The following is a 27,964-nucleotide window of genomic DNA, read 5'->3' as shown; positions in this document are numbered from 1 at the left end:
CAGACGGGCTCGCGACGGTCATGTGATTTCAGCATGGCTGTGTTCGCGGATTTGGACCTGCGAGCGGGTTCCGACCTGAAGGCTCTGCGCGGGTTGGTGGAGAACGCAGCTCACCGTGAGTCTCCCGGGTTTTGTGGGCCGCGGTACCTGCCTAGCCTCGCTGCCCCCCAGACCGTCGGGCCACGTACAGGGGGGACTCGAGGGCCTGTCCTCGTCAGGTCTCCTGGGATCTCGGGGATGTACTGGTAGCTGATGCCGCCGCGGTGATGCTCTAATCCCGGGCGCGGGAAACTCGAAGGCACTTGGGAGCTGTTACCCGGTCTAGCTCCTTCTCCCCTGCAAATTGGAAAAACAGGCTGTGAGAGGATGGGAGATTTGCACAGAGCCCCAAAGCTGATGGATGGCAGAAGCCAGGGCTTTCAAATGTATAAGTCTCCTACACCGTGCTTTTAGTATCACCCCTTTCTGCCTCACGGCTGTATCAGAGCAATTCGGAAAATTGATTCAAAGGGGGGGGGGCGTGAGGGTGACATTGTGGGAATAATATTATTAAAAAGAAGGGGAGGTAGGGGGAGGAGGGAAGACGTACTAGGCGGGTGAGAGGGGAGCCTCGTGGCCAGAATGCTAGAATGTTATTCATGTTTGAATCCAAGGGCAGCAAAGCCCTGAGAGATAAGACCCTTTTTAATTATTGGAGTTAATCATGACTGTTGTCTTCTTCCTTCCACTACAAAGTGTGGGGATAGAGAAGTTTAAAAATAAGGCGGTTTCTGTGGAGCCTGTCAAGTAATTGGTGCTTATTAACTATTTGAGGGGGAAGAAGGAAAGAAGGAAATCAAACAAACTAATGAGAGAGAGAACCATTCTTCTGGCATTAATATGCATTATCTTTTAATACTAGTATCCTGTCGTTGGCATTGGTATTTAAATAACTTAAAGATAGGAGTCATGATTCAGACATATTTTTGGTAGTCTGAATGTCCAGAACAATGCTATATTGAGTCTGATAAAGCAAGGCCCTGGTCTCAGAAAGTTCCCAATCTACTGATGGTGGGCAGCTGGAAAGGAGAAGTGAGCAGTGGTGTGAGGGAGTGATTACTCCGTTTCGCCCTAGGAAAAGGGCCTCTGAAGGAAGTAGAAAGGGTAAAAAGCAAAAGAAATGAGCGAAGAAAAAGGTATCATGCTAATGATACATCACAGAGGTCAAACAGCCCTGCCTCTGTGTCAGGCACTGCTCTGAATCATCCTATGCTTATTATCCTATTTATTTCTCATGACAGTTATGTGAGGTAAGTTCTGTTAACACCATTTGACAGTTGAAGAACCTGAAGCTTGAAGTGAAGTAACTTGTAAGTGATAATACTTAGATTTGAAAGCAGGCAGTCTGACACCAGAGCCTATACCCACAACCACTGTTCCTACTGACCCCTAATCTTGACATGAATTGAGCTGAGCCTATGTGTACAGGAAAGAGGTTGTTACGTTTAACAAGAATGTTCAATTTTTCTTTTCAGTTGGCTATTCAGTTGTTGCCATCAATCATGTTGTTGAATTTAAGGAAAAGAAACAGGTAAAAACAATTTCTGAGGTTAATAATAACCAGCATTTACTGTTGTTTTTGTTTATATCAGTAATGTGGAAGCTACAGATGAGCATATTTCTTAAATGCACTGTGTTATGTACTATCGTATTTTGTATGTTAAAACAGCTGAGTCAGTGCAAAGTTTTTTGTGAAGTACTAGGGCATGGTGGAAGGATTCTCAAAGTTGAGCTGATGTTAAATAACTTTCAATAAGTTTTATAAGTACATTGTTATTGACTGAATTGTAATCACAGTATTTAATCCTTTTTGTTTTACTGACCTGGACTCATTACTAATTGATTTCTCTTAAACATGCTCATAAATGGGTATATTTCTCTTCAGGCCAACAACTGTACCTTTTAGATTATTTCAACCTAAAAACAATTTTTCATCCCTCCTATCCATTGATGTTCCCAACTGTTTCTCTGATCTCCAGATTTCTTCCTTTTTAAAAAAAAAAAAAAAAACTTATTTAGTGTTTCTGTGTACCAGAAATTAACTTTTCTGAAAACCCATTCTAAGTTTTCCATTATGCTTCATTCTGTTAATGTGTACAATCTAGGGTGACTGTGTATTGTTTTTTGTAGGAAATTGAAAAACCAGTAGCTGTTTCTGAACTCTTTACAACTTTGCCAATTGTACAGGTGGGTATTTTGTTGTTTAAGAACCATAATAGCTATTCAAATATCCCCAGTTTTATGTAGGGTTCTCTAACCTGCACTGTTCCTTCCTCTACCAGTCTTCTTCACAAGACTCAGCTCTTCCATGAAGCATTCCCTTACTATCAATTCAGTACTTCTTTGATGGTCTTTTTTCCTGAAGTCCTATAACCTTTAAATAATCTCATTATGTAGTTTAACACATGTACATCTTAATTTTTCTAATTATATTATAAATTCCTTGAGAATGAAGACTAGCTTTTACTGATTGTCACTATCCTTTATTGCTGGTACCTTTTAATGACTACTTTCCACTGGTAAAGAGGAAAATCAGTCATTGGTATTTTGAACTTTTTTGATAGAATGTTTTTGATTATAGGGAAAATCAAGACCCATCAAAGTTTTAACTAGACTGACAATTATAGTTTCGGATCCATCTCACTGCAATGTTTTGGTAAGTTAATTTTTCTTCTTTTTGGCCTTGTAAGTTGTACTGGTTAATGTTGAATCTCACTCCCTACTCTTTTTTTTTTTTTTTTCAAGATTTTATTTATTTAATTGACAGCAAGCACAAGCAGGGGGAGCAGCAGACAGAGGGAGAGGGAGGAGCAGACTCCCCACTGAGCAGGGAGCCTGATGTGAGGCTTGATCCCAGGACCCAAAGATCATGACACGAGCCACCCAGGCGCCTTGAACCTCACCCCTTTCTTAAATCCCCTGCCCCCAGATATGATACCTGCCTCCTCTCCCTATCCTCAGAATTCACATAGCATAACAGTCTCTTCTACTCTTGGCACATATATAGGGATACCACAGTTAAAGAATCCTTTGACAGCTGTTATTCATTGAACTCACATGAACCAGACATAGTGTGGATGCCGGGGATATTGCTGTGAATAATACAGACAGAATTGTTGAATTTATAAAGGCTATAGTTTACTTGACAAGACAAGTACTGGGCAGATAATTAAGAGTGAGGAATATTTAAAAAGTTGGAGGTAATAAATAAAGGATGCTCTGGGAGTGTGTAATGGGGGGGGCAACCCGAGGAAGTTGATGTTCCCGCTGGGGCCAGAAGAATCAGTAAGTGTCATATAGGTGCTGAGCAGAAGAGAGAGTGTTCTCACAGACAGGATGGATTAGGCACAGGTTCTGGGTCCCAGGAAAACACACGGTGTTTTCTGGGAAAGGAAACAACACCAATAAGGCTGAGCCTTGTGAGCTGGCTAACCTGGGATGAGGTTAGGGAGCCAGGTCTGGGTGAGCAGTTGGAAACCCTTGGAAGTTTTAAGTGAGGGAGTGAAATTATGATGTTTGCATTATAGAGAGCGGATTAGAGGGGTTGAGGGGATTTGAGAGGCTTGGTGGGAGGCAGAGGATTGACAGGATTTGATGGTCGATTGGGTGTAGTATGACCACTCCCTAGCATGGCCTGATCAGCCTCCTAGGTAGATGGTGCTACCTTTTCCTGAGACGAGACCTACAAAGAGGAGCAGGTTTAAGGGCATCATGTTTGGGACATGATGGGTTATTGTGAAGATTCCAGTGGAGTTTGTCAAATGGGCAGTTGGAAAAAGGGGTGTGGCCCTCAGAAGAGTGGTCTGATTAAAGATACTGATTTGGAAGCAGTCCCTCTGTAGAGAGTAAATGAAGTCATGGCAATGGATGAGAATCCCTGGTTCATGCGCGATGTGTGAAGAGAAGTTCCAGGACAGAGTCCTGAGGAACTCCGGCATTTAATGGTGGAGTAGAGAAGGAGAAGCTAGGATTGGAGACTGAGGCGGGACTGTGAGAAATAGGAAGACAATGAGGAAAGTGAGAAAGGAAATGTGAGGAAGGGTCAGCCTCATCGGTTGAGCCCAAGTAATCCAGCAGGAGAGGGGCTCAAACGTGTCTTGGACTATTGACGGGGAAGTCATTGGTTGCCTTAGCAAAAACCATCTCCAAGGAAATGGTAGGGATGTGAGGAAATGCAGACAGTGTGTGACGCTGACTTTGCTTGCAGAGTTGACTCCATAGGGGAATAGAAGGCACAGGGAGGTTGGTGGATGAGAACCTGCTGTCTGGGTTTTGTTAGGTGGGAGAGAAGACTATGCCTGCTGATAGGAAGGATCTAGTGAAGGAGGGAAAAAACGAGATCCCTGAGACAGGAGCAATTTTATCTTGAGCTGGAGTGGACTCTGCTGCCATAGAACAGGAGTCATCGAGGAAAGGCTGGCCTCCTTTATAGCGATGAACATTGCTTAAAAAAAAAAAAAAGGGAAAGCCGAATTCTGGTATTTTATACAACTGCAAGGCAGGGTTCTGGTTCTCTGGGCTCAGGTGGACCTAAAGGGAACTGACTTTAGATGGGTCACAAAGATGTTCATTCTCTCTTGTTATGAGCATCCTGGTGGCCCCTTTTTGTCCCCTTTCCAATGGGGAGTGGGCAACCAGAGGCATCCTGGGTCCTGACTTTCCTAAGACCCGGAGCCTGCCTTGTGTCAGCATGTCTGCCCAGCAGCCCTGCCTGCCTGTTTCATCTTGTCTTCACCCCTCCCCTTTCCTCCTTGGAGTTTTAGAATGCCTTTCTTTTTACAAAATAAGAGGTACAAACTTTAAAGGTGCAAACAGACAAAGAAGAAGAAATATCATGTATTATCCCATCATTCAGGGACCGTGTTTGAACATACAGTTGACCCTTGAACAATGCTAAGGTTGAAGGCACAGGCCCCCCACCCCTACCCCCACGTAGTTAAATACTCATGTATAAATTTTGACTCCCCAAAAACTTCACTACTAATAGCTTCCTACTGTTGACCAGAAGTCTTACTAATAACATAAACAGTTGATTAACACACATTTTTTATGTTCTATGTATTATATATTATATTCTTACAATAAAGTAAGCTTGAGGAAAGAAAATGTTATTAAGAAAGTAACAACAAAGAGAAAATACATTTACAGTACTGTACTAGATTTATTTAAAAAAAAAAATCCGTATATGGGTGGACCTGTACAGCGTGAACCCATGTTCAGGGCTCAGATTCATAGTTTTCCAGCCTGTTCGTATACGTACACATACAATGTTAAGTTTGAGATTTTCATTTTTAAGCAATAACTATTTGATATATCCCTCTCCTACTGTCAGAGGAATGTCAGGTATTTTCTTGCACATCTGGCATTTTAATTTATATTTAATAGTATTCTTATTGTGAACCTAATCATATCATGCTTAGTACGTGTATTTCTCGACTCACAAAAAAATGGTGAGTTCCATTGAGAGCCCAAACATATGCCTTAAATGAGTTCGTATCCCCAGTGCCCTGTACACAGTTAGGTGCTCAGTAAATGTCTGGTATCCTTCTCCACTCGCTTGTAAGAGCAAGAGCTATCCAATTTGATTTTATGTCTCAAGCACAGTTTGGTACACAGTTAAAGTAACAATGTGGGAAGGAGGAAGATGGGCGGGATATAAAGTCTCATGTGCTTAGGCTGGCTTTTCTGTCCACATACAAAACAAAGCAGAAATGGCGTGTAAGAAATGTTACGTGATTAAAATAAGTGCAGCTAGACCACGAGTCAGAATTCCACGTGTACACTCTTCGTTATTGTACAATAATACTCTTTTTGTACTGCCAGAGAGCAACATCTTCCAGGGTCCGGCTGTACGATATCGTTGCAGTTTTTCCAAAGACAGAAAAACTTTTTCATGTAAGTAACAGATCATGAAAGAAAATAGTATTTATTATTTCATGTAAGAAGTCTGATGTTCTGCTTTTCACTCTATCTGGAAACTTAAGATTTTTCATTTATACTTGGAATTCTGGAATTTCGCAAGGGAACGCTGAGATGGCATGTGTTGCTTTGTTTTGTTTTGTTTTATTCATCTTGCTGGGTATTTGCTGGGCTCAGACTGAAAGAGTCCCTCAGGTTTTCTTCTGTTTCTTTATCTCTGCTTCATTCATGTATTCATTCATTCATTTGAAACGGCTCTTAGGTATATGTTGGTCTGTCTCCTTCAAAGCCCTGAAATCACTTCAGTTTCTGCCCTTTGTGCTATTCATTGCCGCCTGTGAGGGAGGAAAGGTGCAAAGTTGTGCTGTGGCGTAAAAGATCTCTCTGTTTTGGCTTTCTCCTTTGCATGCTCTGGGGTGCGGTCCACGTGCCAACGTGATCGTCTCAGCCCTTAGTCTTCCAGAAGTCCTTCACAATCAGCCATCTGCCCATACTCTTCCCCTTTGTGCTCCTTGGGCCTTTATGAATTTATTGCCATTTCCGTGACTTTTCAGGAGGGAAAGTTGTTGAACATGTATGGTCATTTTGTCAAGTCGAGACAGAACACACTGGGTATTTTATTTGATTTTTTTCACTCTGCGCATTTTAACTGATTACAGGAAAGAAAAAAAAAACAACTGTAATATGGTTTTTCAAGAATATGTTTTACTGTGTAAAATAGGCATAGCTGCTTTTAGAAAGTTCTGAATGTTGTTTTTATCTAGATTCAAGAAAATAGCCATCTACCAAAACTATATCCACCAAATGGATACTGCAGGAAAAAAAAAAGTACTGGTCTTTGATGTTTTAATTTTATAGCCTAGTTCATTTTTAAACAAAATCTATTCCAAAATTATGGGATGATTTTCCTTGAGTTTATCCAGTAGGTGGAGCTGTTGGCTAAGGAGGCTGATGTGTGATTAAATTTAGTTTTTAAGGCAACTGTCAACTCTTAATTGTTTGTATTACTTCAAGGAAACAGCACAAATTATCTATGAATTTTTTTAAATTTGATGACGCCCTTCATAAAATGCTCAATTATAGTAATTCTCAAGAATTTTGTTTCAGAAAAAAGGTGAGTAGGATCAGGTGGCTCTCAGTTATCAGAAGCCCCTGTGGAACTTTTAAAAATCAGGCATGTTCAGATCTCTACCACTGGAGATTCGGAGCCATTACATTTAGGATTAGAGTATCTGGTCTTTTTTTTTTTTTTCAAGTTCCACTGGAGAGTCTGATTCAGTGTTGAAACACTAAAGAGGAACATGAGCATATCCAAGTTCATTAAATAGCAACTTAGTTTTGTTACTAAGTAATAGCAACTTAGTTATAACGTAGACTGAAATTTGGCAACGTACCTAAATTTTTTTGCCCATTTATTTTTTTAATTGATTCTGAAGTGCACACAATGTACATTCCATAGTCATATAACATGGTGGGGAGGCATACATTTCTATATCCTTCTAAAGACTTACACACATTTATTATCTTTAACACAACAATCCTGGGAATAAACAGGACAGATATACTTTATTACCTTCATTTTTTAGAAGAGAAAGGTGAGACTTAGGCTAAATGATTTGCTTTAAATTTCAGGTAGTATGTAGGAGAGCCAGGACTTTTGGGTTTTAGAATACATCAAAATTTCATTTAGCGATTTTATCTTACTACAGTTGACCCTTGAACAACATGGGCTTGAACTGCACAGGTCCACTTTTATGCAGATTTTTTCAATAAATACAGTACAGAGCTATAAATGTATTTTCCTTATGATTTTCTTAATAACTTTTGTTGTCTAGCTTACTTTGTTGTAAGAATGCGGTACATAATACATATACAGACGTGTTCATTAGCTGTTTGTATTATCGGTAAGGCTTCTGGTCAACAGAAATTAAGTTTTTGGGGAATCAGAAATTATACATGGATTTTTGACAGAGTTGGGGGTTGGCATTCCTCAACCCCTATGTTGTTCATGGGTCAGCTGTACTTGTTTTTCTCAGATTATCCAAAAGTGTGAATTTGAAAGCATGAACACATGCTTTATACGGTGGGTAGAACTGTCAGAAATACTCTGGAAGGTGGAATAAAGCTATAAATAACATACAAGGTATTTGTTTGGAATTGACTGTGCAGATATACTCAAAAAGTTACATGAAAACTGTTCCTAAAATTGGAACATCTTCCTCTTGTCTGTGCACATCTTTCCCATTCCTTAAGGCGCAGTTAAAGTTAGCACTCTCCCTGTTTTCTATAGAAAACCAATTTTAAAAGATATTTTTCTTTTAATCATAAAGGTTTTACAAGTATATCATGGTTTGGAACTGGGTCAAATGCAAGCAATGTGTTGCTTAGCAGGTTATATTCTGTAAGTGGTTTTATTTGTTTGGTTCTTAAGTAGATTATCTAGAATTTAAGCAAGCACCCCTGTAGATGTGATATTCTAAAACTCAGGTCTCTAAAATGAGTCATAAAAGCATACACACACACATATGTTAACAGTTAGTAGTTTAAAGTCTAACCACCTTAAATAGCATTGTTTCCATGGGAAATAACATGATTTTCCATTCGAAGTATCTGGAAGATGTCTCATGGATAAACCCTCCCTCTCCAAAGTTACCCCAGGGGATAAGGCAGAGATGAAAGACTGTAAGGGGAGTCCATTAGCCAGGACTTCTTGGGATGGGAGATGGCAGTGGAATTTGGCAGACGGCGTTACGTAGAAGCTTCGGGAACTTCTGAGTTAGTTACTCCCATTTAGGATTTAAAGCGACTGAACAGGGTGAGGAGGATTAAAGTTATTTAGTCCAGTGGTCTTCAAAATACTTGATTTTGTACTCTATCAATTAAAAATAATATTGAACCTTTATCCACAGTACCTTGTTTATTTTCTTATAGATTATGTGTATGTTCCATTATATCAATGTGATTTTTGAAATAATATACACACACAAAACAAATTTTAAGAGAATGAATTAAAAAATAAATGGAAATGGGAGGTCTGTTTTCTTCCTTCCAAAGTCCATATCTTACCCTTCGAAGAGCACTATCGTAGAACATGCTCGCAACCCCTGAGCCTCTTGAGGAGAGGGAGTACCTTTCGAGGCAGTGCTGCTCAAGCTGTGGTCTGGCTCCACCAGCTTCAGAATTGTCAGGGCTGTTTCTTAAAATGCAGGTTATTGGGCCCTACTTAGTACTGAATTCATTACCGGGAGTAAGGGCTGATAATATCCATTTTAAATAAACTCTTCAAAGGAGTTATGTACACACTTCAGATTGAGGGGCCCTGTTTATGGACATCTCTCTTTTCTCTGGATAAGTCTGGCTCTCCCTTGTGTATTGTTTGTCATAAAGTACCAGCATGTTAACCTGACACCCATAAAGGGGATTTGGGGGAGACTGAACCCTGACCCTCCTGTTCCCCCAGTTCCATAGAATGAAAAGTAAATGTATTTGTGGGTATGTGCAGTTTGGGGAATACGCCTTCCTTAAATCCTCACAGAAGTTCTTGGCCAAAAAAAAATTGAAGAACGGTTGGTATGAATTCATATGCAACTTGGCAAAACCACTGTAATCAGGTTTTTAACTGCAAATATAATTTGAACATAATTTAATCTGTTTTAGTGTTGTAGAAAGTATATCATTATAATGTAAAATTAGCTGTAATTTTATAGTTCTCTAAATATATCAGTTAAACATTTGGATTAATAGAAAGTTAAAGAACAAAAGAATTCAGTTTGAGACACTTTAAGTTTGAGGTGTCAGAGGGAGCCAAGTGGAGCTGTCCTTTGTAACTGAACGTTTATTATAATATGTGTACTTACACCAACACAAGAGATAGTTTTTCATTAGCTACTGTCATATAAGAGGGGGAAAACGAGCAATATATCTGTTAAAAAGTAACCAAATAAGTTAGCTTTACTCGGGGGACGAATGCTTAACGGACTTTTAAAAAATGAATCTGCTTTTTTAAAAAATGAAAAACAGTAAGTTTAAACAGTTTACAAAGGGATATGCATTGAAAAGTATACTTTCTTCCCACTTGAAACTCTCCCTTTTCTCCAGAGGCAACCACCCCTAAGTTTTTGTGTATCTTCTCAGCAGTAATTATTTATGTACTCCTTCCTTCATTCCCCTCTTCCTCCCTCCATCCTTCCTAACACCATGCTTTCTTTTTTTGTTTTTCACCTAATAGTATATCTGGTTCCATGATATCAATTAGAGATGTACCCATTCCCTGGAAGGAGTCCACATATTCTGTTGTATAAAGGGACTATAATTTATTGAAGTAAAATAAAGGGATATTTAGTTGTGTCTAGTCTTTTGTGATTGGTATTGCAATGACTGTCCTTGCACCAATATTCTTGAGCATTTGTTGGGTATAAGGCTATAGAATATATTTCTAGAGGCTCTCTACAGGATACATTCCTACAGGAGAAATTGCTGATGTGTGCATTTAAAATTTTGATGCCTATTGTTAAGATACCTTTCAAGACTGTACTGATTTAAAGACCCCGTGAGTGCCTGTTGATCCATTCTCTTGTTAGCCGTGGATTACTGAACTTTTGGATCTTTTCTATTCTGAAAGCTTAAAAATGGTGACCAGAAGCTGAACTTGTTATTTCTTCTATTCAGAGCTTTTCACCCATTCTTATCAAATTTTCAGTGAGTCTTTTAAGAGGCGGACAGCTGTAGCAATAGGGATGGGGCAGATTCTTCACGAGCCAAGTGTTTCTGCCAAAACCGCATTACTTCCCAGGCTTACTAAGTTACTATGACTGTCTAAAGCCAGGCAGCCTCTCATCACTGCTTGCTTCCTAAAGCCCTGGAGTGGGGGTAGGAAGGACCAGAGTGGGAATTCTGAAGAGGAGAGGCGAGAGGTGACATTCCTGTCACTGCTAAAAGTCCAAGCAGATCATGTGGGGGATATTATTACCTGCTCTTTGCCCTCTTCCTTACTCTGCCCTTCTCCGTCCATAGCCCTGATGTTGGTTTGCCAGCATAGCCATCCCGGCATTTTGAATTTGTTCATCAAGCCTGTCTACACCAGCATTGTCAGTAAGGCTTATTTTTTAATATAGTGCAAAACAGCCAGTTCTTTCTGTCACTGTAAGTCAAGTAACGGCCGAGTCAGAGCCAGATGCACATCTTCTGCTGTGGTTTCAGCCTGTACTCTTATGCTCGTGATCTTTCCCAGCTTTATTTTGCTTCTCTCATTTTTCATTTATCCTGTTTTACTCATCTGTTTATTTTCTTTTGTATGTTTTTGTTTTTTGTTTTTTTTGTAAGCCATTTCAAACCTCTTTTGGAAGTATATGCAACGTATTGATCAATAAGCAAGAACAAAAATTAGAACAAAGGAAAGGGAACTTAAAAGTTGAAAAATGAGTTCAATATCATTTGATTTGTAACAGCTCTGCTTTGACCACTTATGTAGACTATTTCTCTTTGAGTTGGAACAAAATGCCATCAGTAGGGCCGTGTTAGTATTCCTCCAGCACCTCAGTTGTCTGATAGGGGCCACAGGCCTGCGACAATTCCTGACACAAAAATAATCTGTGGACTAAGTGGACCATGTGTATATTTCTTTGGCTTGTTTTTCTTCCTGGATTTCAGAACAGTAGTTGCCTCTTTCTGGAACAATCTAATGTAGCCTTCTGGAAACTGAGCCTCTCTTAGCATCCCATCCTTATGTAGCAGACCATGAGTTAGAGGGTCTCCAGGCTCTGTCTGGTGAGATGATCGGTGGACATATCACTGTGCTCCAGCTAGGTTACAATTAAACCATTCAAACCAAATGTGAAGGAGTGGAGAATCATTGACAGAGATATTCCAACACCACTATGATGCCTATGGACTGAACCGTATCTCTTTATATTTCTTTAAATCAGGTTTGACCAAATCTCCCATTCTTAATGTGTGCTTTTTTTTTTCTTTTGGCTTTACCTGTGTTTTTTTTTTTTTTTTTTTTTCTTGACAGGTTGCTTGTACACATTTAGATGTGGATTTGGTCTGCATTACTGTAACAGAGAAACTACCATTTTACTTCAAAAGACCCCCTATTAATGTGGTAAGTGTACTTTCCCTTCTATATGTGAATCTGTACAAACCCGCATGAATGAACTGGAAGGGGGCATAAGAGTCTAGTGTTCTTTAGAAGGAAAAACCGAAGGCTAGGTGATAAATAGGCAGTTCAGAAAGGAGGATTTCATTTTTGAAAGCTGACTAAAGGTAGAAAGGGAACTTAAAAACTATCTAGTAAATTATTAAGATGTTTTTAAAAGGCCTTAGAAGCCAGAGTTTGTGAAGGATATTTTTTAAAAGGATAGCCATAATGACAGACGTTTAGAGCCTGAGCATTGAACACTAAGGGGATAGGGCAGTCGAGAAAGAAGAGGTAGTGGAAAAAATACAGAGAGGGTTCCTGAGGCACCTGCAAGCCCGGGTGGGCGGGCAGAGGAAGGAGCCGGGCGTGGAAAGCCCAGTGGACGAGGTCCAAGTAAGATGAAACTCTCCCCTGAAGCCCACTAGTTCACACAAAAGCCCAGGGTGACTTTTATAATAACCTCAGGACATGGCCATGTGTTCAGGGAAGTTTTTGTTCCTGCTCCTGCAATAGAATTCTTCTCGTTACCTTTCTACATAGTTTCTCTTATTTTTCCCTACCCTTTATCTTCCATCTGTCACACCTTCTTGCCCATCTTCTTCCACCAGAAAGGTGGTGGGGCTTCACCTCCGTGGCTGCCGGGTCAGCGCGGCTGTCGGCCGTTTGCATGGGCAGCCAGATCCTGGGGAAGGGTTAGGATGCTGTTTTAGAATAGCGGCTTCCAAACCTGTCTCCCCTTCTCAAGAAGTCCTCTCGAAGGAGACAAAGGGTCTCACAGACAGTCCAGATTCCATACCCAATCCTGTCAGAATTGGAAAATTAAAAATTTACGCACTTTTTCAAGATCAATAACTCCCCTCTTCTTCTGTCTCTGTAGAATCACAACTTCCTCGAGTTTTCTTTCGCTGTCGCTGCTGCTAAGGAATTGGCTCGATGCCAAGAATGGGGGAAGACAGTGAGAGGAGAACATTGATCTATGTAGTGTGCAGAAATTGAATCCGTGTGGAAAAATTTAAGTTGGCTTGTGTTCCACCCCTAAAAATATGCTACTAAAGAACTTGAAAAGCACTCAAAATTTTAAAGTCACGTATGTAAAGGGATAACTATAAACCAGCTCTTTTCTGATAAATACAGAGCGTGCTGCTGAACATAAAACAATATATATTAAGCTCAAATCATTGTTTTCCGTGTTCTTGCTGATACTTATAAATAAGTAAATAAACCCTAAAAAAACAAAACCAAACCCTGAATCATCACATTTTCGAGTTGGAGATCTGTGTGTTTTTAGCTGCTCACCTATGCAGTGTGGTAAAATGCAGGCTAGCAAGGAGAAGCCGTTCAGCTCGTCAGTCACAGGGTGGGGACGATTCTGGTTGGTACCCTGTCAAATGATCTCTGAGATGCTCGAGCTACCTGTGGTTAAAGGCACAGACTGATACAGTACCCAAGGTGATGGCAGTCTCGTTGGTCTCATCTATTGTTCCTCGGCCGGAGGTAGCAATCTCTGTCTCTAGAAGTTTGCCAAGGCTCTTTACCAGCCTCCAACTACCAGTCCAGTTTCCGGAGTTAGGTGGTGCAGCCACTCTGTAAGTTGCTATTCAGCTTGCAACTTGTTTACCTTTGTCTTTGTCGTAATGAACAAGGAAGGCCATTTTCTAGACTTCTTCGCCTGAGAAAACCCACCTACGGTACTGTGTCCTTGGTTGGGAGGAGATAGTAGCATGTGATGGTAAGGCCAAGTTCATGGAATGGACAGACAGCAGTGCGCAGCACGTAACCCCTCTTGTTCTACAGCAGTGGTAGGCGTCTCAATGGCTGTTTGGGCAGGGGCCTTCAGTTGATTCCTTATGAATGTGCCCTACTGTTCAGCCCAGACTGTGAGCTTCTAGAGTGCACCAGCTATGGTTTGGGCCTTTTTAATTACCTCAAAATCTCACCTGCAATGGATGCTCCTTAGAATTTGCCAATCGAATGAATATATGTCTAATTTAGCATATCAAGGTGCAGCCTCGGGAACATGGCCAAATCCTGCTTGTCATCAGTGTTTAGCTGGCCATCAGGGTTTGGTGGGAAGCATGGGCAGGGAGGGAAGTGGGGCACTAGGGCAGAGTGAGGAGGATGGCAGTGGGGACAGTGGCAGTAGGACCGCCCACCCTTCAGTTCCATCTGTAGGTTCAGGAAAACTGCTGTTTGATGGATATTTTTGGCTTAATTCCCACATATTTCAATTTAAGAATTCTGAAAAGTAAAAATTTGACAAGCAAGAGGGATATGCAGTATTTAACACAGTGTCTGCTTTTTTAAAAATCTGGTGTGAACATTTTACATATGTTGTTTAATAAAAACTAGATGATGGAGTGGAAGGAGAGGCTGTGCAAGATTATTTTTAGTCTTCATCTAGTGTAGAAGTGGGCTGTGGTGTGAATTGGTCAGGAAGCACAAAAGTCCCTATTTATTCACCACCCATTTTTCATTTGAAAGAGAAAGCTGGAAACATATAATAAGAGGTAGCTAGCTTATTGTTCAGGGCAAATAAGAGTTGTATGATATGTATGTATTATTTGCATCTAATAATACCTGTTCTAGATCCGGAGCTGTATAATTTTACATTAAAACGTGGGCATACGTTCACCACGCAAGTATAGAACATGTGGTAAATGTGGGTAACAGCTACTAAGTCCCGGTCCTTGCAGCTCCTTTGGACTTGGGAGTAAATTTGTCTTTGGCCATGAAAAGTTAATAGTTTGACTTTATAAGGATCACTTTATTGGGCACAGATCTTAATTTGGATAGGATTTGTATCCTTTCCTTTTGTGGTCGTGAAAACCAGGAACATTAAGATAATTCATTAGTCTTCTACCTAGAGGCCTTAAGCCATGCGACAGTTACCAGCTCAAAAGGTTGGAATGATAGGTTGGAGGGTACAAATTTCCAGTGATAAGGAGAATAACTTCTGAGGATCTAATGTACTCGCATGACTATAGTTAATAGTACAGTGTTGTGTGCTTGAAAGTTGTTGAGTATAGATCCTAAGCATTCTCCCCCCACCACACACACACGCACAAAATGGGCTATATTAACTATGTCAGGTGATGTATGTGCACATTATGTGAATCTGAGTAATCGTTCTACAATGTATATGTGTATCAAATCATGGCATGCTTTAAATATGTACAATTACGTTTGTCACTTATTCCTCAGTAAAGTTAGAAGACAACGGTCGGGGTTGTGAAGGAGGGCCCAGGAGCTCGAGCAGCACACCAGAGCACTCCATTTGTACAGCTTACAGCTCGCATCCCCTTAGTTATCTTCACCCCAAGCTTAGGGCACCATAATATCAGTTATGGAATTCCCTCTAAAATCTCCTACAAACCTCCTGTGGAGTCTAATAAGTAACTTGCACGGAAATCACAACTTTATCCTGTGATAGTTGGATTTCAAAAAATCAAATTCAGCTCCTCTTCTTAGACAATCAGGTGACTTCCCATTACTTATTTTATGGTGTAGGCACTTTCTCACCTGCTCCAGCCCAGCAGCTGTGGGGGGGGGGGATGTGAAGTATCTGCAGATAAGGAGTCGAGACTTGGGTAGTTTGTGGCTCACACTTCTCTCACAAGTGGACTTGGGAATTGTACTCAAGCTCTGATTCTAAATCCGCTGTCATTTCCCACTGGGAAATGCTATTTAAAATTACTTTACAGCGGAGCTCTTTGTTAAGCATAGAATAATTGCATATTTCAAAACGTGATCTTTGGAATTCAGGTTTCGAGAAGAATTTTTTTTAAGCAGCATATATCTTTACCTTCCCTTTAATTTTTTTCCAGTGTTACTGCCATTCAACAACGACTTCAAATTTATGGAGTTATTTCAGTGCGTGTATGTCTTATGCTCCCTGATGTTTTCCTCTCAGCACTTCCTTTAACTGTAATCCATTTCTGTCTTCATGGTCCAATTAGTCCCCACTGAGAAATGTCCAGTAAATAGTGTCTGAAGCAGTGAAGTTGTTCCAGGAATCATGCCATATATACTTGAGTGGGGTGCGAGTGTTCTGTAAACTTTATTTTTCATCACACATATTGTGAACCTAAACGTGTTGAGTGCTTTATCGATCCGGTGCTTAGACCAGTGCTAGCGAACTTGCTGGTATCAACAGCTTTTGTGTGGCAAAAAAAAAAAACAGAAAGAAAGTTAAAAGACTGCTGAAAATATTTTCACATATATCAAAGACAAAAGACTAATCTCCCTAATGTCTGAAGAGCTCCTAGAAAATGAGAAGCTAAAACACACAGATGAACAATCCCCCAAAAATGGATCAAGAATTTGAAAAGACATTTCACAGGACAGGAAATACAAATGGCCCTCAAAAGTGAAAGATACTTAAAATTCATCATAATAGGAAAAATTCACATTAAAAGGACCTGTCTAATTGGCACAAACCCAGGAGTTTGATGATACAGTTTGCCGTAAGGTTGCGGGAAAGCAGGCATTCTCTTACTTTGCTCTAACAGTATAAATGGGAACGATTCCTTTGGGGAGGTGGGTAATTTGGCAACAACCATCAAAATTACAACCGCTTTCCCTCCTGAACTTGTGTATTAGTTTCCTGGGACCACAAACTGGGTGGCTTAAAACAACAGCAATTTACTGTCTCACACTCCAGAGGCCAGAAGTCTGAAATCAGGATATCATCAGGATCCTGCTCCCTCTGAAACCTGTAGGGGAACCCTTCTCTTGCCTCTTCTTGGCTTCTGGTTTGCCGGTAATCTTTGTGGGTCCATGGCTTGCAGCTGTGTGACTCCACAGTCTCTGGCTTGGCCTCGCAGTGTGTTCTATCTATGTGTCTCTGTGTCTTCATGTGGTTGTCATGTTCTAAGGACGCCAGTCTTGGGATCAGTGGCCCACCTGGCTCCAGTGACCTCATCTTAACCAATTACATCTGCAGCAACCTTGTTTCCAAGTAAAGTCACACTCTGAGGTACTTAGGGTTAGAACTTCACCATACCTTTCAGGAGGGTGGAGTGGGGGGACACAGTTCAACCCATAATACTTGAGTGTTTATTCTACAGATACATTGAAACAACCCAAAGTCTATCAGTAGAGGTGTGGTTTATTACCCACCATAGCTCTACAGTGAAATACTAGGCCTATATAAAACAGAATGCAGGAGTTAGGAGCTGACACGGAAAAGCCCTTGAGTCAGAGCAACAATTTGGTAGGCTTTCTTTTGGGTAAGAAAGAGGACAAATAATACATATTCATATTTGTTTATGTTTGTATGAAGACATTCTGGAAGAAGACACAGAAATTAATAGAAATAATTATGGGAGGTGGGGATAGGGCAGATGGGAGCAGAGATACAAGTAAGACTTTTTATTGCTTTCTTAAGTTATTTTCATTTGTGAATTATATGAACAAATTACCTGTCTTAAATAATGATACCCCAAAAGGGTGTTGAATCCTTTTGAACTCAATAAAGAATTTTTTTTTTAAGATTTTATTTATTCGACAGAGATAGAGACAGCCAGCGAGAGAGGGAACACAAGCAGGGGGAGTGGGAGAGAAAGAAGCAGGCTCATAGCGGAAGAGCCTGATGTGGGGCTCGATTCCATAATGCCGGGATCACGCCCTGAGCCGAAGGCAGACGCTTAACCGCTGTGCCACCCAGGCGCCCCTCAATAAAGAATTTTTATGAAATTAACAGAGAATCTCTATATTGTCCTAGTAATCAACTCTCTATTTTCTTCCTGTAATCTTAAGCTTTGCTTCGTTTTTGGAATTTTACCACTGGTTTTTCTTGATTCAAGCATCACACACCTGCCCTTGGTTGGTAGCAGTCATTATGACTGTTACTTCTCATTAGTAAAGAAATCTGATCATCTGCCTGTTCCAGAACCTTGGTCAGAGATGTGAACAAAAGCCAATCAGGCAGGCACTGTCATTCTTTATGAAGAGGCTGTTAGGAACAATCATTTAAGGAGCTGAAGGCAATTTACATTAGAATGGTCTTAGAAGCAGTCCCAGGTAATGAGTCTGTATTTTATCCGTCTAAAAATTTAAAGTATAGTATTATGAAAGAAATATTCACAACCTTCAATAGCACATTATGTATAATTTCTCTGTCTCAGACTTCTCTTAGCTATTTAAAAGTGAACTTGATTAATGTACTAAGAGCAAAATCAGAACTTTTTTCTTAAAGACTAATTAAGCTGATGATTGTCTTCCCTCCCCCCACCCCCACCAAAGAGAGGAGTTTTTATTTTGATCTCATCCCTAGAGGGGCTAAAATTTTAGATACAGTTAGGAATACTTTATGACCTGGTCCCCCAGTTCTGTGTATCATCCACATCTTTTATTTCCCCTGTTCTCCATCCTACTGCCTTGTGTTTTAGTTCAGCAAATAGAAGGATGAAGAAAAAATTTCAGCTTCTTTGATTAATTAGTAGTTTTGGTAAGAGAAGTAGCCAAAGGAATATTTGAAAATATGGCTGAAGGAAGTGTTTTGGTTTTTCTGTTGAATAATCAGCTACATTCATCCTGGTTCCTTTTACATGAATAATCCCTAGTGAACAGCATTATTACATAACCTCTTTTCTATAAGCTACTATTTATCTACTCAGAATATAACTATTTTAAATACTTCTTGCATAAAAGGCAGTTGCACGTTACCAAGAAGTATCATGACACCAGCTCTAAAGCCGTGTACAAGACAGGCAGGGAGACCGAGGTGCACATTTAACTATGGCACAAAGAGTATCATCACAGACACCATTCCTAGAAATAAGCAACACAAGCCCAAGGATTAGAGGTGGGAAAAAGCTGTCAGGGAAGGTTGCAGTATGGAAAATAGCATGTAAAGTTTAACTAATACCAGATATGTAAGGAGATCTACAATAAAATCTCAGAACCATAAGGCAAGAGGAAAAGTTAATGAAGGGAGGATTAGTGGATGAAGAAAGGAAATCTCCGTTCAGGGAGGGAAAGTAGGAGCCTTCCACGTAACCTGAATTAAATCAAGTTGGGCTGCCAGTTCTGGAAGAAGACTGGTTTTTCTGTTCCCTGTGAACATTCACTAGTAGACCTCCAGCAGCCACACTGACCACTCCCAGCTCTTCCTCTGGGTAATAGAAACTCATTTGCCAGGCGCTGCCTGGTATGTTCCTGCTGCCCTTCCTTTGTTCGTTCAGAAGACCACTGCAGCGAAGGGACTTCGCCCGGCCATGCTAATATCCTTCAGAGGCTCCTCACTGCTGAGTCTGCCTGCAGTCCTAAAGACCTGAACAGTTGGCCCTTCCCATCCTCCTTAGCCTCCATTCTTACCACAGGGGGGCCCGCTCACTCTGTCTTCCCCAGCCCATGACCTCCTCTCCATGCTCCCACACTCCCCCTCCAATACTAGAGCCTCTCCATGTACTCCTCCCTATGAAAATTCTCCTTTCTCTACTATTTACTCAGTTCCTTCCTCACCCACTCCTAAACTTCTTAATGGCACTTACCACAGTTGGAACTGTTAAGTTTTTGTGTAATTATTTGATAGTCCCCAAGAGTAAACTGTAAGCTCTGAAGAGGGAGGAGCCATGTCAGCACTTGCTCACCATTCCCACACATAGTTGGCTGAACACATATCTGTTGTGAAAGGATGAAGATACGGAGTTGCTCATCAGAGAAGATGGACAGTGTAGTGGTGGATTTCAGGTTTTTTTCCACCCCTTCCAGGCTGCTTTACCTGTAGATGCCTACCTATTAAGAATACCTTAAATAGGAAAGAAGTTTCTTTTTCTCCTGTAGAAGACCAAGCTTGTCTTGTGAGCTGGGCGAAATAGTCAAGAGCCCAGGCTTCTTGTATCCCTGAGCCCAGCCAAAATTCAGGGACTCTAGTAGTAAAGAAAAAGGGGAGAACAGATATTGGGGGCAGTTAGCAGTCTCTGCCGCAATGCCTTAGAACAGTATCATAGGGTGAAATATACACAGAAGACTCTTAGCCCAGTGCCTGACACACAGTACTTCCTTCATTGAGCATATGTAATAATTGACTCACCTGAGAGGCCTTCCCGCCCCTGTTCTTTGAGCTTTTTTTCAGCCCTTCATTTCTTTGTCTCTTTATTCTTGGGTCAAATTAATTTTTGGTTTTTGTTTTTTTTTGGTTTACTGTGTTTGTAGTTTACCTTCAGTATAGGGAACAAATCTCCATTTTCCTTTTACTAGTTCACGGAGGAATAGCCCATCTGCAAGCCCACTGGGACTTTGCTCTCCATAGCCTCCTCATGATTCCTGTTTATATAAAGTCAGCTTTCCACAGCTAAGAAACTCTTGATCAAATAGAGCCAAACCTCTGCCTTCTCCTGTGGTTGGTGCCGTTTGGGCATAAATCTACCTTGTTTAAGGCTATGCCTTGACATGCAGGAGGTCTACGGTAGGGTTGAGGAGGGAGGTGAGGGAGAATCTTAGTAGGACAGTGTGTGTTTATCCTTGACAGTTTATTTTCTTTATTTCCTGTGAAGGCAATTGACCGAGGCGTGGGCTTTGAACTTGTCTACAGCCCTGCTATCAAAGATTCCACAATGAGAAGGTACACAATTTCCAATGCCCTCAATTTGATGCAGGTCTGCAAAGGAAAGGTATGGCTCCCTAATCTCAGGATGTTTTTCAAATCTAGCAGTTTTTTCTTATTATTAACACACTAGAATTGTTTGATTCCTTTTCCCTAAAGCAGAAAGTTCTCGTGGCCCAGAAACAAATTCTCCCATGTCAATGAGCCCTGCAAGTTTTAAGGGAAAGAAAAATACCAAAGGAAGAGTAATACAAGGGTGGGGGGTGGAAGATGTGTTGAAACCCTTTATCTTCCCATAAGGAATTTGTGGTTTACCTACTGTGAAAAGAATGGTCTAGATAACAATAGTTTGTTGTCAGTGAGTTGAATTAAGATTATATGACCTTTTAAACTAGTTTTTTTAAACGAATGCATCTTTTGTAAGATCTGGTGGGAAGGCTTACTCTGTTTCTTATCCTATATGCTGCTATTGGTCCTAAGGTCTTTCTTTGACTTTGATTCTTTACTTTTTCTTTAAAAGAAGTTGGTATTCGTAGAGCCTTTAATGTTAAAAAGTGATTACTGGTTATTTGTATTAGAAGACTTGTCAATTTTTTTTACATTTATCTCAGATTAATGTTGATCACTTTCTATTTTGTAGAATGTGATTCTGTCTAGTGCTGCGGAAAGGGTAAGTCTGGCATGAGTACTTTGTTTTCACTTTTCAAGTTATAAAACTTTGAAACGTTTCTAGAGGAAAAATTAGTAGTGTAATGAATGCTTATTGCATATTTTCATTTTGAACCCCCTGTGCTCATTGCAGTTGCCGAGAGTAAAATGTATCCCCAGTCCTTTAGGGCTGCAGGTTTTGTTTGTGTGAAGTTTTTTCTTTATACTGTTACAAAATGCTTTCAGAGTTCTTTTAGAAACTTTTGGAAACTTAAGAAAACCATCAAAATTATAAGGACTTAAATCGATGCGGTTGACTCCTTTATTTTTAGATACTTAAGCGTCCTCCTAATTTACTGCCAGTCAGATCACTGAAATGTTACGAATAACTTCTCTCCTATTTTTTGTTCACTTTATTTTAGCCTTTAGAAATAAGAGGCCCATACGATGTGGCAAACTTGTATCCTTTTCTGAGTTAGAAGTTGAAATGTTCTTTTAGGAAATTTGGAATTTGATGTGATAGTATAGTTTAAGAAGGTGTTTTTTTTTTTTTAAACCTTTTACTGTGAGTTTACCATTTAAAAATTTCAAAAACAAATTACATAGGTTGTAGAGAGCTTCATACTTTTGTTTTCTGGGTTAAGGGTGAAATCGAAAAAGGGGAACAAGGGACTCTATATTATAGAAGCTTAGAGCGAGTCTCTTCACAAGATGCCTGTTGCATTCAGGCTAAGAACGGCCTCTCTTGGGGTGGCCAGGTGAGCTGGCGTTGGCAGTCGTGTTTCTGTTAGTCCCTGTCCTTGGCTGACACTGGGTTGAAAGCTTTAATGGCCCCACCAGAGGACTGCTGTTTGGACTGTCTGAAAGTGACGCCAAGGCTGCCGTGTCCACCAACTGCCGAGCAGTGCTTCTACACGGAGGTGAGCAAGTTCTTCCAGGAAAAACACCACATGCTCACGTTAGGAGCCTCCTTTACTTTTGCTGTCCTGCTCTGCAAAGCTCCTTTCGGCTTGTCTTTGCTCACCCTGTTTTAACGCTACCCATCAATGCTTCTGACCCTTCTCTTCAGGCTTTACTCTGTGCACTCTGTGGACCGAACACGGTCTGCATTACAAACATGAGTTCGGAGCATGTCTTCCAAGCTCCGCATGCCTGTCCCTGTCTACCTTTGGAGAGGCCTCCCGTCTCCCTTTCACCGCCCTCCTCTCTAGAGTGGCATGCTTCCCCTGCTGAAAATCACTGTTTGCAAGAACTGAAACGTAAAAAATTGATGTTAAGCCATTTATTAGGAACACAAAAACAGCAAATACATTTTCAAAACCCAACGAACAAACTCAAATAGTATCTTTTCGCATTTATTACAACTCGTGGTCCTTTTTCTCATATTTTTGTTTACATGCTCAACTCTGTGCACACTATATATTTTTTACTCACATTTCATTTACGTGTATCTACCTTCTCACCCTAACTCCACTACTTGAAGCCACTGAACTTCTTATTCATCAGATGATAAAAATTAAACTAGAAGTATTTGATATGCCAAGACTTCAGAGAATAAAAATGAGATTTTATTAAAAGAAAAAAATTTAGAGGTGCCTGGGTGGCTCAGGTGGTTAAGTGTCCAACTCTTGTTTGGCTCAGGTCTTGATCTCAGTGTCGTGGGATTGAGCCCTGCGTCAGGCTTTGCGCTCAGCATGGAATCAGCGTGTCCCTCTCCCTCTGTCTCTCCTGCATGGTGCACACGCATGCTTTCTCTCTCATAAATTAGTTAATTAATTAACAAAATCTTCAAAACATACTGTCTCTGTTCCTTCCCTTTAAAAAAAAAAAGAAAGAAAAATATTCACACTTTGGATCTGCTGTTTTATCTTTGTTCCCTCAGCGATTTTTAGCATTAGTAGAAGTGGTCACAAAGCAGTTTACTTGATATCACCTAAATGAATTTAAACTTCAGAATAGGGCTACATGTAAACTACGTTATTTGGTATCTGAATAGGTGAGTTATTGAGGCCTTGTGTGTTGTGTCTGGATTTTAATGATCTGATCTCCACTTGGGAGAACTGATTCCTTTATTGACTTAGCATAAATTACATGATTTTGCTTCTGTTTTCAACATTTTTAGTTTGAGATAATTGTATAGTCTAGACCCCATCACATATGCTCTGGGAATGGCCAAATTAATTAGAACTTTATCGAGATTTTCTTGAAATTAGGAAATAGTTGGTTTATGCTTTGGTTGTTCTGCCTTTATTTTTGTCTGTTTTAAATGAACATAAGGAGTCATCAAGATTTTGGGTAACAATTGGTGTTCCTAAATAGACTAAAACAAGAAAGGGAAACTAATAAGAAAATATGAGAAAAATATGAAGTTCTGCATTTGACTTCAAAAACCTCAGCTATTCAACAGAGGATACGTATAAAGCTAGGCTTTTATGGAAGCTAAACTAAAGGAAGCCTTATGGATTTAGGTAGCATTACCTTCCCCTTAGTGTGACAGTCCTAGTTTATGGCTGCTGTCCCTGCAGAATTAACAGCACATCTGGGGGATACATTACAATTACCCTGGTTTTAGTTGACATTGGGATCAATATTAGACTGCCATGTGGTGGGTTCCTAAGATGGCTAATTCAGCCTCAGGTTACACTAGAAGAAATAAAGGAATCTGAAGCAAGGGGATTCAGTCTTACTGTTACTCTGTGTGTTGATGAAGTCCCAGCTGGCGTGTGTATCTTCTCGAGTGCCCCATTTCAGAAGGACAGCAGTGCACTGGAGCACTACCAGAAGATGGTTAATAGGTTCTTAGAGCGTCTGGAAACCTTATCATGAAATGGTTGAAAGCAGTACTGGAAGGGATACCTGGAAACAGAAGACTGAGAACACATAGTAGCTGCCATTCAGCATTGGAAGGCTCCCTATAGGGAATCAGAATTAAGTGGGCCATCCAGGGTTCCAGAAACCAGTGAATAGCGATTCTAAAGAGCTGTAGAGAGAGGGCGGAGGAAGTTGGCATTTTGATGACCTTGAGAGAAGTTTGTCCCTGTTATAAATTAAAACACCTTAAATAACTGGCAAAGATCTAATAGTCTTGGTAAATTAATCCTGATAAATGAGAAGGTCATGCTTACGTAACTCTTTAGAATTGACTTGACTTTTATTACTTGAAACAAGAAATCTTGACTGAATTTATGTTCATCAAATTCTTTTGATTCTGTCTTCTTTGTAGCCGATGGATCTCTCCCTCTCTCCTCCCTAGTCCTTATTTCGTAAGGACTAAATTTGGATCTTCTCATGGTATTGTGGCCCTTCACGAGCTACCCCTCCAGCCCCGTTTCCCTCTAATTTTCACACTCCTCCTTCACACCAGCTTATTGTCCTCTAAACATACGAAGTTCTTAGTTCTCTCTCCATGCCTTTGCAAAGGAATCCTCTCCTCTCTTTTTCTTGTTCTGTATTCCTGGTGTTACTTCTGTTATGATACCTTCCTGATTGATCCAGGCAGGATTTCTTCTTACGGGTGCCTCCATTTCCATTACATTTGCCCCTGATGTGCTTTTATCTCTGTGGTAGGAAGAAGCACTGTGGTAGACATCGCAGTGCCCTCTGTGGATGACACAGTGCCTGGCTCAGTAGTACGTTTTTAGCCGAAATTGGATAGATTTAAGTTGAACTCTGCTTGCCAGCCTGACCTAAGATCCAGTAATTCCCATTCTTTATCCATTGTCACCAATATATGAGAGAGCGATAAACGTGTGAGCTTGATTTCCTTCATTCACTTAACAAGTATGTATTGAACACCTGTTAGCTAACCAGGCATTGCTGGGTGTTGACAGTACAATACGATTGATTCTTCAAATGTATATCAATGACCTAGCGAGGAACCCAGATATGCTACTTGCTGTAAAATGAAGTAACCACACGTCTTCACCATGGGAGCAATACAGTTGACTGTTGACCAGGCTGTCTTGATTCATCTGCCTTTCTACCATACATAAAACAGCTGCTACACCAGAGTTTGTGACTTGGGTCCTGTCTCCATAAGACACCATGGACAGACCATTCGAGAGAACCTGCCCTGCAGTTTTACTCTTGAGTAATCCCTTTCGAATGAATTAGATGTAAGTAGTATACTGATATTTGTGTATGTTGGGGAAGAAAAGGTACTGACAGTGAAGGACATCAGTATCCATAACAGTTCATTCTGGTTTTATCATTTACTAATGTTGTAAGTCAAAGTAACATGGTGGTACTTGTTAAACCACATCTTTTTAAATCATGTCTTAACTTAAGGCTTAGGGTTTCCCTGTTTGTTTTATAGAAACTAGAAAAACTGCTTTTGGAATTATTTCCACGGTGAAGAAACCTCGGCCATCGGAAGCAGATGATGATTCTCTCCCAGCTTGCAAGAAAGCCAAGTGTGAGGGCTGAAAAGACTCCCCAGCCTCTGTCAACACTCCCTTCTTCCCTTTGATAGTCCATCAGCCACAACAGAAATAAAACCTTTATGATTTATTGTTTTCATTCGGAGCTAGAAATCAGTAGTCGATAAAAACAGTTTTATATTCAAGCCATCAAAATAACAAAACCTAGTGAAGTGGTAAAAAAGAAGACTGCCTACTTAATGAATTTAGATATACTTTAAGAAAAAATGAGAGACAAGTTTATTTATTTTTTGTGGTAAGTGATAAAATAGCAGGTGTAATTGAATAAGATGTTTTCATATTTCAGGAGACTCCTTCTTCATTTAAAAATACATGCTTTGCTGCTTTACTTGATATACGTGGCTTATTATTTTTTCATCTTACTATTCAAAAAGGGGTTATTTTGAGACCTATTAAGACATACTAAGGGGTTGGCTTTTAGTTGATTTATTTTTGTTGGAAGCCTCTCTCATTGTATTCATCAAGTCAGAGTTCTTTCTGGAAGAAATTGCTATAAAATTTGTGGAAGGAGAGAGAAAGTACATGTAAAATTACACATGGCCTCTTCCTTTGCTCGTTCTTACCTCCATAATGTTCTTGAAATAGAGTTCCCTCCTTTGAGTTGGAAGTCCCTGAAAACCTAATACTGATTTTCCTAACAGCAGTATTAAAAATACCAAACCATGTACTCAATCAACTTTGGAAATAATTTTTTTTAAGTAGCAGAATCATTAAAATAAATGGAAGTAGCCTTTTTTTGCAAATATCTGTATTCATGTTAATATAAAGAAAATAATTTCAGTGAGATAAAGGGCACCATTCTGAGAAAGAAAAGATAATTTTTTAAAAGAGAAAACTTTGTTACCGGTCTCACTTATGGATATAGATGCTTAAATAAAATACTGGTCGAGAGAGACTGTTAAAATAGTACGCCATGACAAGTGAGATTTATTCTAGGAATGTAAGGATATTTCAGTTCTTTTTAATGTACTCTACTTTATCATATTTATTCATCAAATGAGAAAAATCAGAATCATTTTAATGGATGTAAGACAGTTGATAAATCTTAAAATCCACTCCTGATTTTAAAAACGATAAAAACCCATGGCAAAACACAAGTAGAATAATTCACACACACACACACCTATGCATGTCCATATATATATTTATGTATTGTATGTATCGAGCATGATGGCTCTAAACGCATTTTTGTCTGACTTCCACTTGAGCAATTTGATGGATTAGCGTCTCCATTCCCTCCGGAAAACGGATGCCGCCGCTGCGGAGCCCACACGCCAAAGTCCACCACTTCCTCGAGCACCAGCTTTCTTCTGCCCTCACCCCACTTGGATTCACCAACAGTTAATGTGAGTTTATTTACAAGTCTGTTTATGCCACTGTGATTAGCGTTGTAAAGTTACATTCGTTAACTAAAAATTATGAAAACTGTTGCACTACAAAGGACAAAAAAGGAATTCCCAGGAAATCTAAGTTTATGCTTTTGAAAGTCTTGAGAAAGATGAGCCATTAAAAAAGCTGTCACAGTAGGTGTGAACAGGACAACTAAGATTTAGGGGGATCCAGTAAAAATTCCACACTTGGATTGCTTCACTCAAGTCTTAAGTTCTCTTTCTTCTTTGAAGAGACTGGAACTCAAAGACAGCTGTAGATGTCCCATCAGAAGGTCTATACTCCCAAGAACAGATGCTGATCTTTACAGATTAGCACAGGAGTGTGCATATATTTTAAATTCAGAATATGCACGGGGACGTATGTTCAACTTTTTTTGATGTCCCACCTTAGTCTACTGTTTCAATCAACTGGTTATATTATGTGTATATTTGCCTCACTTGCACCGGATATAATATTGAGGACTTCCATTATAATAGGAAGTAAAGTTATTGCAGATGTGTCTGTCCCCAAAAAAAGAAGCAACTGGGAAAAGATTAGAAATACAGGTGCTCCTTCGTTTATGCACGTTTGTTACATACTTGCAGTTGTACCTGCTTTCTGTTTATGAACAGGTGCTTATCCTGTTCAGAATAGGTGGGCATGATGGCTGGTCCTCAGTGAAGAGTGGCAGGCGAGTTTCCTTCTAATGTTTATCTTTGGTAGAGTATGACGCATTACTGACTTATTGCAACAAAATGATAGTACCTTAAAGAAAAGTTCAGCAAGGTGGTCAGTTATAAACTAAAGACACAAAACTAAAGACAAACTAAAAAGTAATCGTTTTGGTTAATAAGTTACTAT

General features: G+C 40.0%; 1 protein-coding gene across 1 annotated transcript; it reads left to right on the top strand.

The window, feature by feature from the left end:
- Nucleotides 1-26,065, top strand: RPP30 (ribonuclease P/MRP subunit p30). The gene is made up of 11 exons (XM_008696238.2): nt 1-115; nt 1,515-1,570; nt 2,170-2,226; nt 2,621-2,695; nt 5,863-5,934; nt 11,972-12,061; nt 20,596-20,712; nt 21,286-21,315; nt 21,716-21,753; nt 22,134-22,213; nt 25,609-26,065. Exons 1-11 carry the CDS (start codon nt 34-36, stop codon nt 25,716-25,718), a joined length of 807 nt encoding a protein of 268 aa, XP_008694460.1. The 5' UTR covers nt 1-33; the 3' UTR covers nt 25,719-26,065.
- Nucleotides 26,066-27,964: the final 1,899 nt, after the last annotated feature.

This window comes from Ursus maritimus, unplaced genomic scaffold (genome assembly GCF_017311325.1).
Source record: "Ursus maritimus isolate PB19 unplaced genomic scaffold, ASM1731132v1 scaffold_7, whole genome shotgun sequence".
NCBI lineage: Eukaryota > Metazoa > Chordata > Mammalia > Carnivora > Ursidae > Ursus > Ursus maritimus.
Note: the sequence above shows the minus strand (reverse complement) of the source record. Positions and strands in the feature narration are given on the sequence as shown.

Bases quoted from the DNA above. Each gene is read 5' to 3' on its own strand.
- RPP30 (XM_008696238.2), top strand. From the start codon at position 34: ATGGCTGTGTTCGCGGATTTGGACCTGCGAGCGGGTTCCGACCTGAAG. The intron at 116-1,514 runs GTGAGTCTCCCG...TTTTCTTTTCAG, and splicing joins GGTGGAGAACGCAGCTCACC to TTGGCTATTCAGTTGTTGCC. The intron at 5,935-11,971 runs GTAAGTAACAGA...TTTTCTTGACAG, and splicing joins AGACAGAAAAACTTTTTCAT to GTTGCTTGTACACATTTAGA.